This window comes from Neolamprologus brichardi, chromosome 3 (assembly GCF_056152115.1).
Source record: "Neolamprologus brichardi isolate AB-2024 chromosome 3, ASM5615211v1, whole genome shotgun sequence".
Taxonomy (NCBI): Eukaryota; Metazoa; Chordata; class Actinopteri; order Cichliformes; family Cichlidae; genus Neolamprologus; species Neolamprologus brichardi.
This window is the reverse complement of record NC_142106.1, coordinates 4842252-4858054: the sequence shown is the minus strand read 5'-3', so window position 1 is coordinate 4858054 and position 15803 is coordinate 4842252. Positions and strand designations below refer to the sequence as shown.

At 38.8% G+C, this 15803-nt stretch overlaps 1 protein-coding gene across 1 annotated transcript; it reads right to left on the bottom strand.

Moving 5' to 3' along the window:
- Nucleotides 1-7307: 7307 nt before the first annotated feature.
- Nucleotides 7308-15386, bottom strand: LOC148103220 (putative C-type lectin domain family 20 member A). Its single transcript, XM_087839071.1, has 5 exons — nt 15314-15386; nt 8165-8548; nt 7724-8068; nt 7550-7638; nt 7308-7466 (listed from the first exon to the last, which is right to left on the bottom strand). The coding sequence occupies exons 1-5, from the start codon at nt 15384-15386 to the stop codon at nt 7341-7343; spliced, it is 1017 nt and encodes a 338-aa protein (XP_087695197.1). The 3' UTR covers nt 7308-7340.
- Nucleotides 15387-15803: the final 417 nt, after the last annotated feature.

Here is a 15803-nt window from a genome sequence, read left to right as displayed (position 1 = left end):
ACAATAAAGACATCAATGAAGTTAAAAACTGAGCATCAGAATGAAGAAGAAAGATGATTTAAGGGACTTTGAACATGAGGGGCTGGTCTTGGTGTTTCAGAAACTGCTGATCTGCTGGGATTTTCCCACACATGCATCACTAGAGTTTACAGAGAATTGTTGTAAAAACAGAAAATATTCAGTGAGCAGCAAGAAAGTGTTTTGTTGAGCTCAGAGGTCAGAGGAAAATGGACAACCTGCCTCAAGTTGATAGGACGGCAATGGCGAGTCAAATAACCACTCTTTACAACCAAGATCTGCAGAAGAGCATCTCTGAGTACTCAGAACACTGAACCTTGAAGCAGACAGACTACAGCAGCAGAAGACCACACCAGGTGCTGCTTCTGTCAGCCAAGAACAGGAAACTGAGGCTACGTTTCACATAGACTCACCAAAAGTGGTCTGATCGGTCTCAATTTATTCTTAAATATTCAGATGGTCTCATTTTAGTTTAGACAACATGAAAATGAAAACGTGTCGTATCAGTGTTTCAGGCCTCTGGTGTTGTATTGGTGTGTTTGATATTTTCTACTTCCTTACGGTGCGTTCACACCGAACGCAATAGACGCGACCAAAACACGGCAGACGCCCCTAGCTGGTCGCGTGCACATTTGCACCTTGACGCGCATCCAACGCAAATTGGTCACACGTCAAAATATGCAATTTTCACACGAGTGAAGCAAAAATGTGGGAGGAAGTAGTGCCAGACGGTATGTTTGCAAGATGGCAGCTGTTGAGCTAACTCTCTCTTAAAGAGAGAGTCTTGTGGTTGTCACAATGGAGAGTAATTCTTCACATTAGCAGTAGCTGGATCACAGCTTCCCAATTTCAATTTAAGTCAAAAACACAAAAATCACAGGAGGAGCAAAGTTCTATGCCAGCTGTTTTATTGAACAGTGCAGCTCAGCAAAACAGAAGGAAAAGCAAAGCTTTCGCTGTAAGTGCATGCAGGTTGGGACCAACCCTAACGGACAGACAGCAGGAAAAAGCCCCAAGGGCTTTCCCAGGTCCCCTTTTAAAGGTACCAGTAGTCCCACCTCCTGCTGCTGAGTAACTTTCCCACGCGCCCAGGAACAGCAGGTGCAGGGTCAAGTACGGGCCAGGGTTCGGGCAGCGCTCTGGCTGAGGGCCCTGCCCTTAGGCTAGCCCTTTGCTTTGCCTTATGACAATAGGTCACACCAAGGGCGTAGATTTGGCATGGACGGAAGGGACATGTCCCCACCAATAATTTGATCTCTTCAAGTAAAGAAAAACAAACCCGATAGAAAGAAGAAAAAACGATCTGTCAGCATCTCATTCACCCAGCAGTGCAGAAAGAGTTAAATTACGTTTTCTACTGGAGGCCAATGTGATTGGCTGTGCCTTTCAGGGAGCTCTGTTTAGTTTCAGCAGCGGCAAGCCTGCGCTGCGAGGAGGAGAGGAGGACGGCAGCAAAAAGGAAGAACCTGGATGTAACAAAGTATTCTTCAAAGAAACCTGTAAGTCACTTAAAGCCAAGTTAACTCATAAAATGTGTCCGTCATAATAACGTTACAGGCTATGCTAGGCTTTGGCCCACATCAGTCTAAAATTGTATGTAAACCATGAATAATGTGTTTTGTAAACTAACTGCACAACAGGCAGCACTATTAGTTCTCTCAGTCTCAGAGCAGCATTTCTAATTTTGATTGAAACTGTCAGAGAAAACGGCAGCCTCGAGCAAGCCAAGATATTAGTTTACAGAGGCTGTTAAAATTATATGTCTAACTTTAAAATGTTGGTGACACAATAATTTCATCCTAATGGTACTGACATATTCATAGGGTTAATTTTTGTCTGTGGGGTTTTTTTTACAGTAAAAAATACTACTAGGATTTTAAGTTCTTTGTGTGATTTCAGAACAGTAATACTAATGCAGTATGTCAGTGAAAAAACAACTAAATTCAGTTGAGATGAAAAGATACCAAACAAGGCAAGGGGGAAAAATAAAATGAAACAATCTGAGGGTGAAATACAAACGTAAACTCAAAAGGAGTCAAAAATGGCCGGTTGTATTTCAGACCTCAGTGGGTTAATCCAACAAATCATGAAAAATTAGGTTAAAATTTTTGTTCATGATTGCAGATTTCTGACATTTTGTGTAATTTAAGCTGTAACAATGTGACTGTTTTCTAACAAAAAACAGTGAAACTTAAGTTAGACTTGTGTTTGTAAATGAACTGCCCCATGTTGTGTAGCATTCTGGATTTTATACTTATTGGGCTACATATTTATTTATTATACAGGCTATACAGTACATAACATCAAAACTCACATGTTTTATGTAACTAAAGTGTGTAATTATGTGGGCAACAGACAATAATTAAGTTATAGACTTTATATAGTCTATAACTTAATTATTGTCTGTAGCATGGGATGTATATGAAAAACGTGTATACTTTCTGCATTTGAATCATTTTAACCATATGTAACCACCTGCATATGTGTTTGGGGGAAAAAAAAGGCTTTGATTTTGCCACCCAATTTGATTTCTTTGCCACCCTAAGAAAATTTCTCTAGATCTGCCCCTGGAAGCGGGTGAATAAAGTCACCCAGTCACTAGCTGTACCATTACCCAGCATACACCACTCCCTCCATAAATGCAATAAACGATACAAAAGTAATAGCCTATAATTAATTTATCTGCTATATCTATACGTCTATATATCTATCTATACGGGCGACCGTGGTTCAGGGGGTTGGGAAGCGTATCTGTAACCGCAAGGTCGCCGGTTCGATCCCCAGGCTCTCTGTCCTGGTCGTTGTGTCCTTGGGCAAGACACTCTACCCTGCCGCCTACTGGTGTTGGCCAGAGGAGCCGATGGTGCGATATGGCAGCCTCGCTTCTGTCAGTCTGCCCCAGGGCAGCTGTGGCTACAACCGTAGCTGCCTCCACCAGTGTGTGAATGTGAGAGTGAATGAATAGTGGCATTGTAAAGCGCTTTGGGTGCCTTGAAAAGCGCTATATATATCCAATCCTTTATTATTATCTGCTGTTTCTCAGGTAGTTGTTTACATTATATAATTTATTGTGTTCTGTATACGTCACTACAATGTGATTTCGAAAATGTATAAATATACCGTCAACAGGCTCTTCCGCGGCAATCTCTTGTCGTCAATAAACAACGTTTCGGGAGCTCGATAAATGAAGCAGAGGGAGCCTGACCATGCGTCACACATTTGACGAGTTGGGAGGGAGAACGTGTTGGACAAAGAGGCAGCTCAATACCATTTTCTTCTGTCTGTGATAAGATTGATTTCAGAGCCCAAGCAAGGGGGAGGGTGCATCCAACCTCCTCGGCTGTAATTGGTCCAGCCCAGAGTCGAACATGACAAATTGGCCAATCCACCGCCTTTCATTGTTTATACCATCACAAAAGATCCCCCCTCCAAAAAAAAACAAAACAAAAAAACATCTGCCTATAAAAACAAAAATCACCATCGACCAGTGGTCGACCAGTCCAGCTGTGATCAAGATGGATGTAAGTGTAAGCTGTTTCTATCACGTTTAACCTGAGACTGAATTTTTTGTAATTTTTCTACAAAACTTAACAAGTATGAAAAAAGTGTTTTTCATGTTTTTTTTTCCGAACCATGAAAGTGTTTACCCTGCAACTCTGCATTTTGCAAAACTTGAGTCTGTCCATCGTACAGTCAGACTTAGCAACAACAACGCACAGACATCCGAGCTCCATATATTGGTTGTTAAGCTTAAAGTAGAAATGCTTTACTAACATTCGGAGATGAACTTGCACACTTGCTTTACTTCTCTGGGATAGCCTACTCTGAGATGAAATGCCAGTTTGGCAGCATCTAGCGAGACTTCAAATGCTTTCAGTGGGAAGTAAACATCCAGACTGCCTACAGGTGTTGCAGCCGCTCTATCATGTGACGCATACTGCTCCGATGTGCAGGTCTTGAGCCGGGTTACGCCATGTCGCAAGTTTTGTGAGGTGCTTTTGTGATACTTAATGGATTTGATTACATTTTTATTTCTCCCCCGATATCCGATCCAATAATTTAGTTCAGGATCGGACCGATATGTATCGGTATTGGTCCATCTCTAATATTAAGTATGATATTAATTATTATTAAATGTATGTTTATGTGTAAAGTTACACATAATAATATATATTAAGTTGTCAGCAAATGGGTTGCAAATCCTGTTATTACATTAAATATGACTGAAATGTACAAGACTTAATAACATTCAAATTCATGAATAAAACCCAGATAACAATACTTTTTGTTTGAGCCTGATTATTTGATCATTTGCATTAACCACACTGAAGGTGTAAACAGTAAGCAGTGGACTGATAGCTTCCACAGAAAAACTCTGGGTGGATCTGGACGTGGTCCATACAGGTGTAGAAACAAGTGGTGGTTATGGGCTACAGTCTAAATCTAATGTTTTTAATCTCTCTTGGCTGTTTGTCCTATAGCAACAACTACAGGATTATGCATTTGTATTGGGAGAGGTAAGAAGTCAGTTACTGCAATCTACTAAAATCTAGGTGATGTCATTTAAGTCAGTGAGGATTTGTTTATTAAATATTACGTGCACACTGGGACTGGGCCAAAAAAGACACAGAAATGACTTAAATTTACAGTGGGTTATTTTTTCTTTTTTTACCACTGTGTGCAGCTATTGTGTGAGTTCATGACAGTACTTTGACATTTCACAGGATGTTTCCTACCATCTAAATAACCTACATCTGAATGTTCTCTGAAGACAGGAAGCGGTTAGTAGCTGAATAAGTTCATCATCACAAAAGTTATTAGGTGAAAAGTCACGTAGACACATAGATTGCTTAGTAATCAATAAAAAGGGCACATCTCATGAAGCTGATCACATTATATACAATTTTTCCTCTGACAACAGTACTTTGACATTTCGCAGGATGTTTCCTACCAAAAAATGGTTTCTTTCTTATTGCAGGACTTTTATTTGTTATTTTCTTGCCAAACAGCTCATTTAAGTGAGAGTCTGATTTGAATGTCGTCTGTGCTCGAGGCTGGAAGAGAGGTAACAGTCAATAAAACTGACATGTTGTGAAATGTTTCACCAGTGGGTGTCAGTAGACTGCAGTCAACTGGGATCTGTTTTCTTACCCCTCCGACTTCAACTGCATAGTCCTATCATGTTTCTATTACTGTGGGCACCAGATCCAGATGCACGCTGACGTTTTTCCACATCCGTGGAAGGCTTGTGTTTTTTAAACTGTCTTAGAAGTGGATGTGACTTTGCTGGACTCTGACACTCAGTGAATGAACTCTCATATAATGTGAAAAAATATTGAAACTGTTTGTCAGCGGTAAAGTGGGATTTTATTATGACACATAAACCTTACATTCAACCTGGGTTACAATAGCCAGCTACTGTCAGCTGTCCAGAGGCATCCAGAGACCGTCTGCCTCAAAGTCAACAATTTGAAATGGGGACAGCTTTAATGTGTCAGTCTGTGAGTAAAAACATTATGTCATTGCAACATGCCAAAGTGCAACAATAACATGTTTTTCATATATCTTTTAGCATGTGAACTATAAGCTGAAAAAAGTTCGAGATAAAAAAAGAACAGTTTAAGATCTTTATCTTTATCAGTGACGTACAACAATGCATTTTTACATCTGTTATATCTGTTACAGTTTATGTTCCTACAGATGTGGTAATCTCAAGTCGACCCTAAGATTTAAGAGTTAGTTTTTTCTTTTGTGCTTATTTAAGGTTTTCTTTTTTAATGCCTTAAGTTAAAGTCTGCAGACATACAGACGCACAGAAAATATTCAAGAGAACTTTGTGAGACCTCAGGCCTCCAGTTTTACTCTGAGACAATGTTCAACCTTCATGTCTGAGCAGGAACATTGGGATTTGACCTTTTACTGTCATTGATAAAAAGTTATATATTAAACACAATTGTAGTACAAAGCATAACTGCAACTTGTGTATAACATACTTCCCAGCACCAGTTTAACTAAACATGTATAAGTTTCTCTGGAGCTTTAGTCAGCTGTCTTCTCTCAACCTTCCTGTTTCCACTACAGCTGCTCTTTTTTAGATTGTAGAAATCACATTCAGGCCTTTTACATTTGAAAACCTCTGATTTTAACATAAACCTCAAACTTACAGAGAGAAAAAAAGGAAACAAAAAACTTGAGCGTCAAAAATATTTATGTTCATGTATCTGGAACAATGTTACATGATTTATTACTCAGTGTAAAAATCCACAAAGTACTCATTCACTTAATAATAGAAAAATAGTCCCTATTTTCATGTAAATGTTCTATAGTCAAATAATATTATTGAATAAGAAAAGGAGCTACACAAGGCAATAAAAACCCTCTGCATATTTCCATTATTTTTTTTTAAAATATGTATCTCTTGCTTTATATACTTTATATATAACTATAACTTTACTTTCTGTATACCTGCCTAAATCGATGCATCGTTTTCAACCAAATAGCTGTTTTATGATTATTTATTATTATTATTATTGTGAAATTAAAAAAAAAAACAGAACACGTAAAAACCCTTTAAATTATAACTAGAAGAAAGCTGAAAGCTACAAAAACAAAAGTAGACAAACATGTTAACACAGGAGAAAACACAAGTCAAAAACTAAGATCACAACAGTAACTATGGCAACACCAGCACAAGCTTTACCCATCACCTGCTCTGCTTACTACAGTTAGGTCTCTGTGACTTTGTCTGTGCCTCCAAAGTGGCAGTCAAGTTAAAATGACAGATAAGAGGACATCCAGCATGCTTTGAAACTGCACTCCATTGAAAGCGATGAACAAAATTTCTATCAGATAAGGTTTGGGGCTGTTATAGTCTCGTTTATGGCTGTTACAGTAATAAAACAGTATAAGTAGAAACAGGACATGAACAGTACAATGTTTTGTTGTCCCCCCTGACCTCCTCAAGCAGATCTCTGGGTCTCCTCATTTCTCCTCTATCATTTGTGTAAGTCATCAGAGGTTACTGTCGGATGAAACAGAACTATGGATCCTAATAAACTGCACACAGAATGTGCAGTGACTTATACAGAAGAACAGTGTCTAAAGTGTTGAAAGAGACGCTGCAAAAAAAATCAAGAGACTAGAGCCTATCAGGAAAACTAGTGAGTGGACCTCTGATTAAAGAATTTCTACCAAACTACAACTGCAGCTGAACAAATGAGCTGTTGGTGAAGCTTTACACTCTGAAATATTGAAAGATTTAAAGGATGAGACAGCTCAGCACAGCATGTTATTAACTTCACACATGAAGTGGTTCAGTCCAGTCAGTCTTCAGTTTTGCAGTCACCGTCCCCATCCTGCTTCTGTGATTGGTCGTCACGGTAACTCTGGACTTTCCTCCAACGAATCCTGAAGTCTGTCAGTCCTTTTGACAGCATGAGGCCTGACAGCTGGACAAAATGTGCAGATGATGAAAAACATGAAGCATAGTTTGAACTTGTGTCAAGTTTGTGTTTGTGACTGAACTGCTGACCTGCTGTGAAACCTGCTGCTGGATCTCTGTGCTGTGCATGTCTGCCTCTGACTGAAGCGTCATTTTCAGCACTGTTTGCTTTGTCACTGCTAAAAATGAACCACATATAAAAACACAAACATTAGTGCTTTACATGATGACAGGATCTTACAGTGTTTGCATTCTGGACCTCACCTGTGAAACAGAAAATGTAGTTTTTGTAGTTACAGTTGCCATCACCCCATTTCCCTGACATTAAATTCATTGTTCCACAGTATTCAACTGAACCATAGTTATCAGGCTGACCAGAGACCCAGTTAGTAAATGTGGAGGTTGTGTTGTCAGACCAGGAGGCCCAGGGATCCCTGTAGAGGCCAATCCACACATACTGAACCCCTGATCCATTCAAAGTGAGCGTGATGTTGGATTTCTCCTCTTTGCTTCTTATACTGGTCAGGTCTGTGTGGTATGTCCTGCAGTACGACTGAGCCGCTGACCAGGAGCGGCTCTCCTTCACTAAGATGTAACTTGTACTGCTGGCTGTGAAAGATTCAAAAAAGGATGAATTTTGAAACACACAGACTATGAATCTCATAAAATTGTAGGACAACTAGGGCAACAAATCTTTTTTCCTACCATTGTAACACAGGAAAGGGTAAGAATCTCCACAGGGTCTATCATCCATCTGTGTTTGTCCCTGAAGAGCCACACAGTATTGCTTTGCATTTGCACAGTCTGGTTGGCCGTTAGCCCAGATCAAAAATTCATGTGTACTGCCAACATAAAAAAGTTTTCCCTCCTTGGACCACTTCCAGCTGTAACGATCACTATAGAGCCCTGTCCAAGCCCAAGCATTAATTTTTGTTCCTATTGAAACAAGCAGCTGGTTGATGTTGCTGTTGTAGATGGTGACCAAGTCAGTGAAGTGTTCTCTGCAGTAACTCTGAGCTTCAGTCCAGGTCTTCAGCTGGTTCACAAAGTGGTATTCTCTGGAGTGGGGAGGAAGAGTGGAAAGTCCTCCTGAAAAAAATGAAAAGATTTTATTGTGGAAACTGGGCTGTTAGACAAACCACCGAAAAAGACTGAAAAATTCAAACCATTTAGTACCAGAAATAGTACTAAATGGAGGTTTATCAGAGGCAGAAAGTAAAAAGCAAAAATAATTTATTATAGTACTTACCTAGATTATTGAGATATTTTACTTTCTTATCTTACATTTTTACATAGATTTCTGTCCTTTTAGTTTATATAATATTTAGTTTATCACATTTCTTCGTTCAACACATTTGATTGAAGTTTGTTTTTCATATCACTGCATAAAAGAAAGTCCTGCTGGTGAATGAGCTATATTTTTATATTTTTTATATTTTTAATTCTATTTCTTTTTCTCTTCTCTGTACTCAAAATGCAAAAACTATGTTTAGTGCAACCATTACAACATTTTTGGAACATCACTTTTTTTGTTTATCAAAAAAAAGAAAAAAAATATATATAGTTTTAATTGGTGATGTACAGAGATTTTGCAGAAGGAACTTCACAACATTACAACATACATGGGGACAGAGATCAAATAGCCATATACATTGTTGGTCAACATATCCAACAGAATTTCAATTTCTCAAAACTGTAGTAAGATGTAAGTAATAGTTCCCAGTTGTTGTAATCTTTCTTAATTGTCCAAAACTCAAAGATCTAGACATTAATGCTCAAAAAACTTCTCACACAACATATCAATATTAACGCAAACGATTCCCTCAGTTGTTGAGTACTAGTAAATTTAACAGCTTAACCCTCTGGGGTCCAGGGTATAATTGGCCGTTTTTGACTACTTTTGATTTTACCTCTATATTTCACCTTTAAAATGTGTTTTTCTGGCCTTGTTTGGTATCATTATTTTCAAATATCTGAAATTTGAGTTAGTTTTTAATTTTGGTATACTATATTAGCACAGTTGACATACTATATGGCATACTATATGAGCATAGTTGATTTAAATTCAGACAAAAAGAGAAGAAGAGTAGAAAAAAGTTATATTTTTTACCGTAAAACCCACAAACTTGTTTAACGAATCATTTTCACAACTTGAAATACAAATAGAAATTGTACATTTCTAAAAATTCTGCACAAGTTTTGCAAACACCAAAGTTATATGGTACTATTGACCTACAAATGCAGCCAAGGCCTCAGTTTTTTTATAGAACCATTTAAATCTATTTACATAACAATCAGCTGTGCTGCATCAAATAAGAAGGCACACAAATTATTTGTGCCAGTCCAAAAAAGATAGTTCGTTCAGTATAAGACAGAGGAGAACACCACAGGCCTAAACCTGCAGGTCTGACAGCAGGAGGTGCATCAGTCCAGTTTTCTATGGGAACAGCGTTTACACTGGAATCTGCCTTTGACGGCTTTTTTAGAGCAAATATGAAATTCAGCAGTCTAACTGACATACAATACAAAACAATAACTACACACTAACTATAGCCTCCAAACACGCTAAACGTCACTAATGTCTCACATATGAAAACTTGCTCTCTCTCTGTCTTTCGCTCGCCCGCTTTCCGTCGCGGGTGTCACTCCTAAAAACTTCCCCTCTTCCCTAAACAACCAAATGTCACATGTTGCCTTATCATTTTTTTGATTGGCTGACATGGTAAACTCTAACACCAATGGGGAATGGGTGTTTTTTCTTTTTCTTTTTTCACTCACAAGCGGAGAGTGTTTGCTAGCGCTGTCCGTAGAAAACGCTGTTTTTACCGTTCTTCCCGATGTAAACACCACTGTTTTGTTCAGAAAAAAACATCGCGTGTATTTTTTATCATTTTATTATCATATAATTAAAAAAATGGTATATAGTTTGAAGTCCGCACTTTCAAGCCCAAGTTGAAATGGAGACTCTGATGCGCTGCATCTTGATTTTGACGCGCCGGCGCATCCGCCGACCCCAGAGGGTTAATTATATTTAATCAGTCTTGAAACTTTGACTTATGAACTCAAAATTTTGAGAAAATAACTTAAAATTTCAAGATAGCGCTGCCAATCAGTAATCTACGTGAATGATGTAATTTCCTTGTTACCCGGTAGTGATGTGCGGATCGATCTTGAAATATCGATTCCTCCGATACCAATCATTTATGTTCTAGAATCGATTCTCACATTAAAATATCGATATTTTAGTAATTTAGAGTAAATTTGTAGTTTATCATTAACAGGAACACAGTGGAAAGAAACTATAACATTCGGATTGTCTACATTCAAAGGAACTACTTCCTCTTCCGCCTTTCATAGTCATGTGCAAAATACGGCTGTATAAATGTCTCGCAGCCCCTTGGCGTGCGCACTCACAACAATGGCTGAGCGTAACTGTGCGGACGTATTTTACCTCCACAAACAGCTGAGACGTGGTTTGCGATACATGTGGCAAAAAAGTGAGGTGTTGTGGCCAACCTTGAGACCTCAGAATTAGGGAGACATTCAAAAGGGTTGTTGGGGAGGTGGAGCTCTCTCGGTGGAGTGAAACTCTGCCGTCTGCCCCTTGCTATCTAAAATATAACCGGGCGCTGACGTAAACTCTCAACCGTCTCACACTTTGTTTAATTAGTTTTCTGTTTGACGTTTATTCAGCTGTGTGAAAACCCTGGAGGAACCCTCCCGATGGATTAATAAAGTTAAATTAAATTTATTCTAATCTAATAACTTTAATCTCAGCCAAACCGATTTACTCACGAACAAATAAAACACTGAAAAAGCCAAACAATAACATTTTTAAGTTATCAAAGTGACTTATATATCACGTTTAACTTGAGTAGTGAAAGACCGCGGGGGTTTGAAGACGATGTGCCGGTCGGCTCAGATATTTGAAGTTTACACAGCTACATTCTCACCTGAAAATATGTTAAAAGTCTTTTTGCGACCCAGAAAGAGGAATAAGAGTAAAAATAAAACTAAGTTGCTGCAGCCATTGTTGGAAACTGGAATTGGCTGGGCTGCGCTATGAATTCTGCGATATGGTTTTTCAATTTTGTTGTCCGGGTGGAAAATCGGGAGAATGGTGGCTCCGGGATTCTCCCGGAAAAATCGGGAGGGTTGGCATGTATGGTTGTGGCAACATCATTAACCTTGTCAAACACCTCAAAGTAAATCATATCACAGAATATGATGAGCGTATGTTGACATGAACTGAAGAGAAGGAGAGGGACAGGTGCTGCTAGGGCGAGACAGACGTCTCTCACGGAGTCCTTTAGTGCTGCAGGCAGGCAAGGTGTTCAAATCGCGCACAACTTCATTTTTTTTATTTCTGTATGATGAAGCATTATTAAGTGATAAGAACACGTAATCTGATGTCCTGTAATCATTATGACGCTATAATTTGAAATACAATAAATAAAATAAGTTTTTGTACAAAGTATCAGTATCGGATCAGTATCGTCGATACCACCCTGAATATTACTTGGTATGGGATCGGAAAGGAAATCAGTGGTATCGCACATCACTATTACCCGGAAACTGAAGCCCTCAGCTACAAATGCTACAGCTAAGCTACCAGTATTACATCCAGTCATGAATGCACAGATTGCTGAGTATTTTCAGCGTGGCTTCACAAATGATGAAATCTTTGTGTTATTAGCTGAATCACATGGTGTTACTATCAGCAAACGTACTCGCAAAAGCGCCAATATGTTGCAATCCGGTTTTGAGTGCCCATTCCTCTATGCCATATGCTTCTGGGCAACAGGGGATTGACTTCATTCGAAAATTACTGATTGGCAGAGCTAACTCAAAATTTTTAAATCTCGAGTTATGTTTCTCGAAATTTCGAGAAAATAAATCAAAATTTCGAGTTATGGATACTTGTTTTTTTAATTTAATTTAATTAATTTTTTTTAGTGCTGGAAACGGGCTCTGGAAACAACACTGCACTGTTAATATAAAAAAAAATATTAAAACATACCATTTTTCAAATTAATGTCAAATGCCAAAAACGATATGTAGTATCGTTGTAGTATATGTATCTGAATAGCAGATTTGACTAAGAAAACTATTTAAACATATACTATACCACTGTTATGGGTTTCTTATTTTAATATTTGCAATACTTGCTTGGTTAACATTCATATTCAAAACAATAACAATGAGAAATTTCTTGTAGTCCAATTTTTGCAACAACAAAAAATTAAACTGAGCACTGTGCTCTGATACACTGATCCAGACTCGAGTTTTTAAGTTCGTGAACAGGATCCAGACTACTTTACTCTGAATGAATACAGTGTCATTCAACCCCTTGGTCATAATTGTAGTAATATATGTAGTGTATAGATCCAAAGACCATTCATATGTATATCATCTCTTTACAGAAAAACATCTCCGATTACCTTGCAGCAGTGGTTCTCAAACTGTGGTACACGTAGTACTGGTGGTACTTAGGCTCTCTCTACTGGTAAACGGGAAAATCTTTGATCAGTTTTTTAAGATTTAACAATATACCATTGTGGAGCTATGCAAAGATGACATGAGAGGTTCTTCTGGGAGCTGGAGTTTACCAGAAAATATTTCCCCAAGCTTGAGTGCTCTATGAAGAGTAGCCTTTCCGAAAAGCTTCTTACAGTTCTAAAGTCAAATGGGGGAGAGTCCCAGATTTAAGTCCGAAGGGAGTGTCCCTCAAGGGGGTCACAGAAAAGAAGATTAGACACCAACTGTCTGCCATCTATAATCCAGTTTTGAGATTCCTTCCCAGACGCCTTAACGCCCACTTTCATCCTTGGCCTTTTGACCTCAGGAAATTACATGATAGGGTGGGGCTAGGTTTTGACAGCGGCTTCACCTTGGCTGATTGTGACCTACACCCGTCTTCACACCTTGGCTCGTGCAATTAGGTAGAGGATCAATAGGGGTTCTCGACCCCCTTGGGGGACCCTCCCCTATGACTTTAATTGGGGACTCTCCATCATTTGACACTAGAACTGAAGAACCTTCTCGGATAAGATGTGAAACGTCTTCAAGCAACTCAAAGAAGTCCAAACGCTTTTCTTTCCAAGCTCTTTAGACCATGTATCAGCAGCCAAAACATTAAAAACTAGTTAGTTCAATAGCTACCATAGAAGTAGCTGCAAACAGTCATTCAAAAAATCTAAATTTAATGATTTTAAAAAAGCAACATAATTAATGTACCTCCTGCATAGAGCCCACTCACACCTCGATGGGGGAAAAGGCACGGTCAGGATCCTGTTTCTTGACTTTTCCAGTGCCTTTAATACCATCCGGCCCTGTCTGCTTCAGGAAAAACTGAACAGGATGGAGGCGGACCCCTGCCTGGTGGCTTGGATCTCCGACTACCTCACCAACAGGCCACAGTACGTCAGGACATCACGTCTGACACTGTGGTCAGCAGCACAGGAGCACCACAGGGAACTGTGCTGTCCCCTCTTCTCTTCACCCTGTACACCTCTGACTTTTGCTACAACTCTGAATTATGCCACATTCAGAAGTTTGCAGACGACACAGCCATCATGGGGTGTATCTGGGATGATCAGGAAGAGGAGTACAGAAGTCTGGTGAGGAACTTCGTCACATGGAGTCACACAAACCACCTGCAACTCAACACCTCAAAGACTAAGGAACTGGTTGTGGACTTTGGGAGGTCCAGAGCAGGTCCACTGCCGGTTCAGATAGAGGGGGAGGAGGTGGAGGTGGTCAACAAGTACAAGTACCTCGGGCTGTGGGTGGACAACAAACTGGACTGGTCATGCAACACAGAGCACCTGTACAAAAAAGCCCAAAGCCGACTGTACTTCCTCAGGAGGCTGAGGTCTTTTAACATCTGCAGGAAGCTCCTGAGGATGTTTTACCAGTCGGTGGTTGCTGGAGTACTTTTCTATGCTGTGGTGTGCTGGGGGAGCAGCACAGCAAAGAAGGACTCATCCAGGCTGGAGAAACTGATCAGGAAGGCTGGCTCTGTGGTCGGCATGAAGCTGGACACTCTGGTGACAGTGGCAGAGAAAAGGACACTAAAGAAACTGCTGGACATTATGGACAATGCTGGGCATCCTCTGCACACGGCCATAAACAACCAGAAGAGTCTGTTCAGTGACAGGCTGCTTCCCCCAAAGACAAGAACCAACAGACTTAAAAACTCCTTTGTCCCACACGCCATCAGACTGTTTAACTCCTCTCTGGAGGGGAGAGGGAGGGGAAACAGGAGGACAAAGGAGGGAGGAACAACTAAGCTGTAGTGACTCTTCACTTCACTGTGCAACTACCTTTTGTGCAATACTTTTTGTTAATAGTCAACGGTGCAATAGACTCCATACTTGAAATGTGCAATTCACTTGTATTTTTATTTTTATTTTTATTCCTACTTATTCTATTTATCCCCTCTGTATATTTTATCTATATATGTCTTTGTATTTTTATATATATATATATATATATATATATATATATATATATATATATATATATATATATATATATATATAAAATATTCTGTAACTCTGTAACTTCTGTCGGTGCTGTGCTTTTTTGGAAACCAAATTTCCCAGAGGAACCCACCCGAGGGATTAATAACGTTTTATCTTATCTTATCTTATCTTATCTTATCTTAATTGAAAATTAATGCAGGTATTGTGGTATTAGGACGTAAAGAATTTCTCCCGGTGCTTGCGGTTGATGTGTTAATAAATACATTTTTTTAAAATTGCATGTAATTTGATTACCCAAATGACATCAGTCTGTCTCAATGTGTTTATAGGATATATTTGAAATGTTTAAGATATTAATATTACTGACCTGAGAGCAGCAGGATGACCAATAAACAGGTTTCTTCCATTCTCTGCTTATGTATAACAGATATAATTATCATGATTATTATTGTACCATAAAAAAATTACATGAATGTAAACATACCAGATTAGAGCCAAGGGCTAATTTCCATCTGTTGTCCATAAACATAAAAAATAGACATAATTCATAAAAAAGTCATAATTCATTCATAATAAAAACTCCATCACCAAACTCACACATACACACCATTCTGTTCCCAAATAAAACATTAAAACTATACTTATACATGATCACATCCTTGATTTGTCCATAACCAGTTTTTAACCTGTGCCTTAAACACAGTTTATATGCATGTCCAAAAACATTATATCCAATACTTTTTAAACATGTAAAATCTGTCGTGTCTTTAAAATGGTTTAAATCATCATTTCTAAGTTTTAGAATAATGTTTAGAATATAAAATACACAATAATAAAATTTTAGAATTAATGATAAA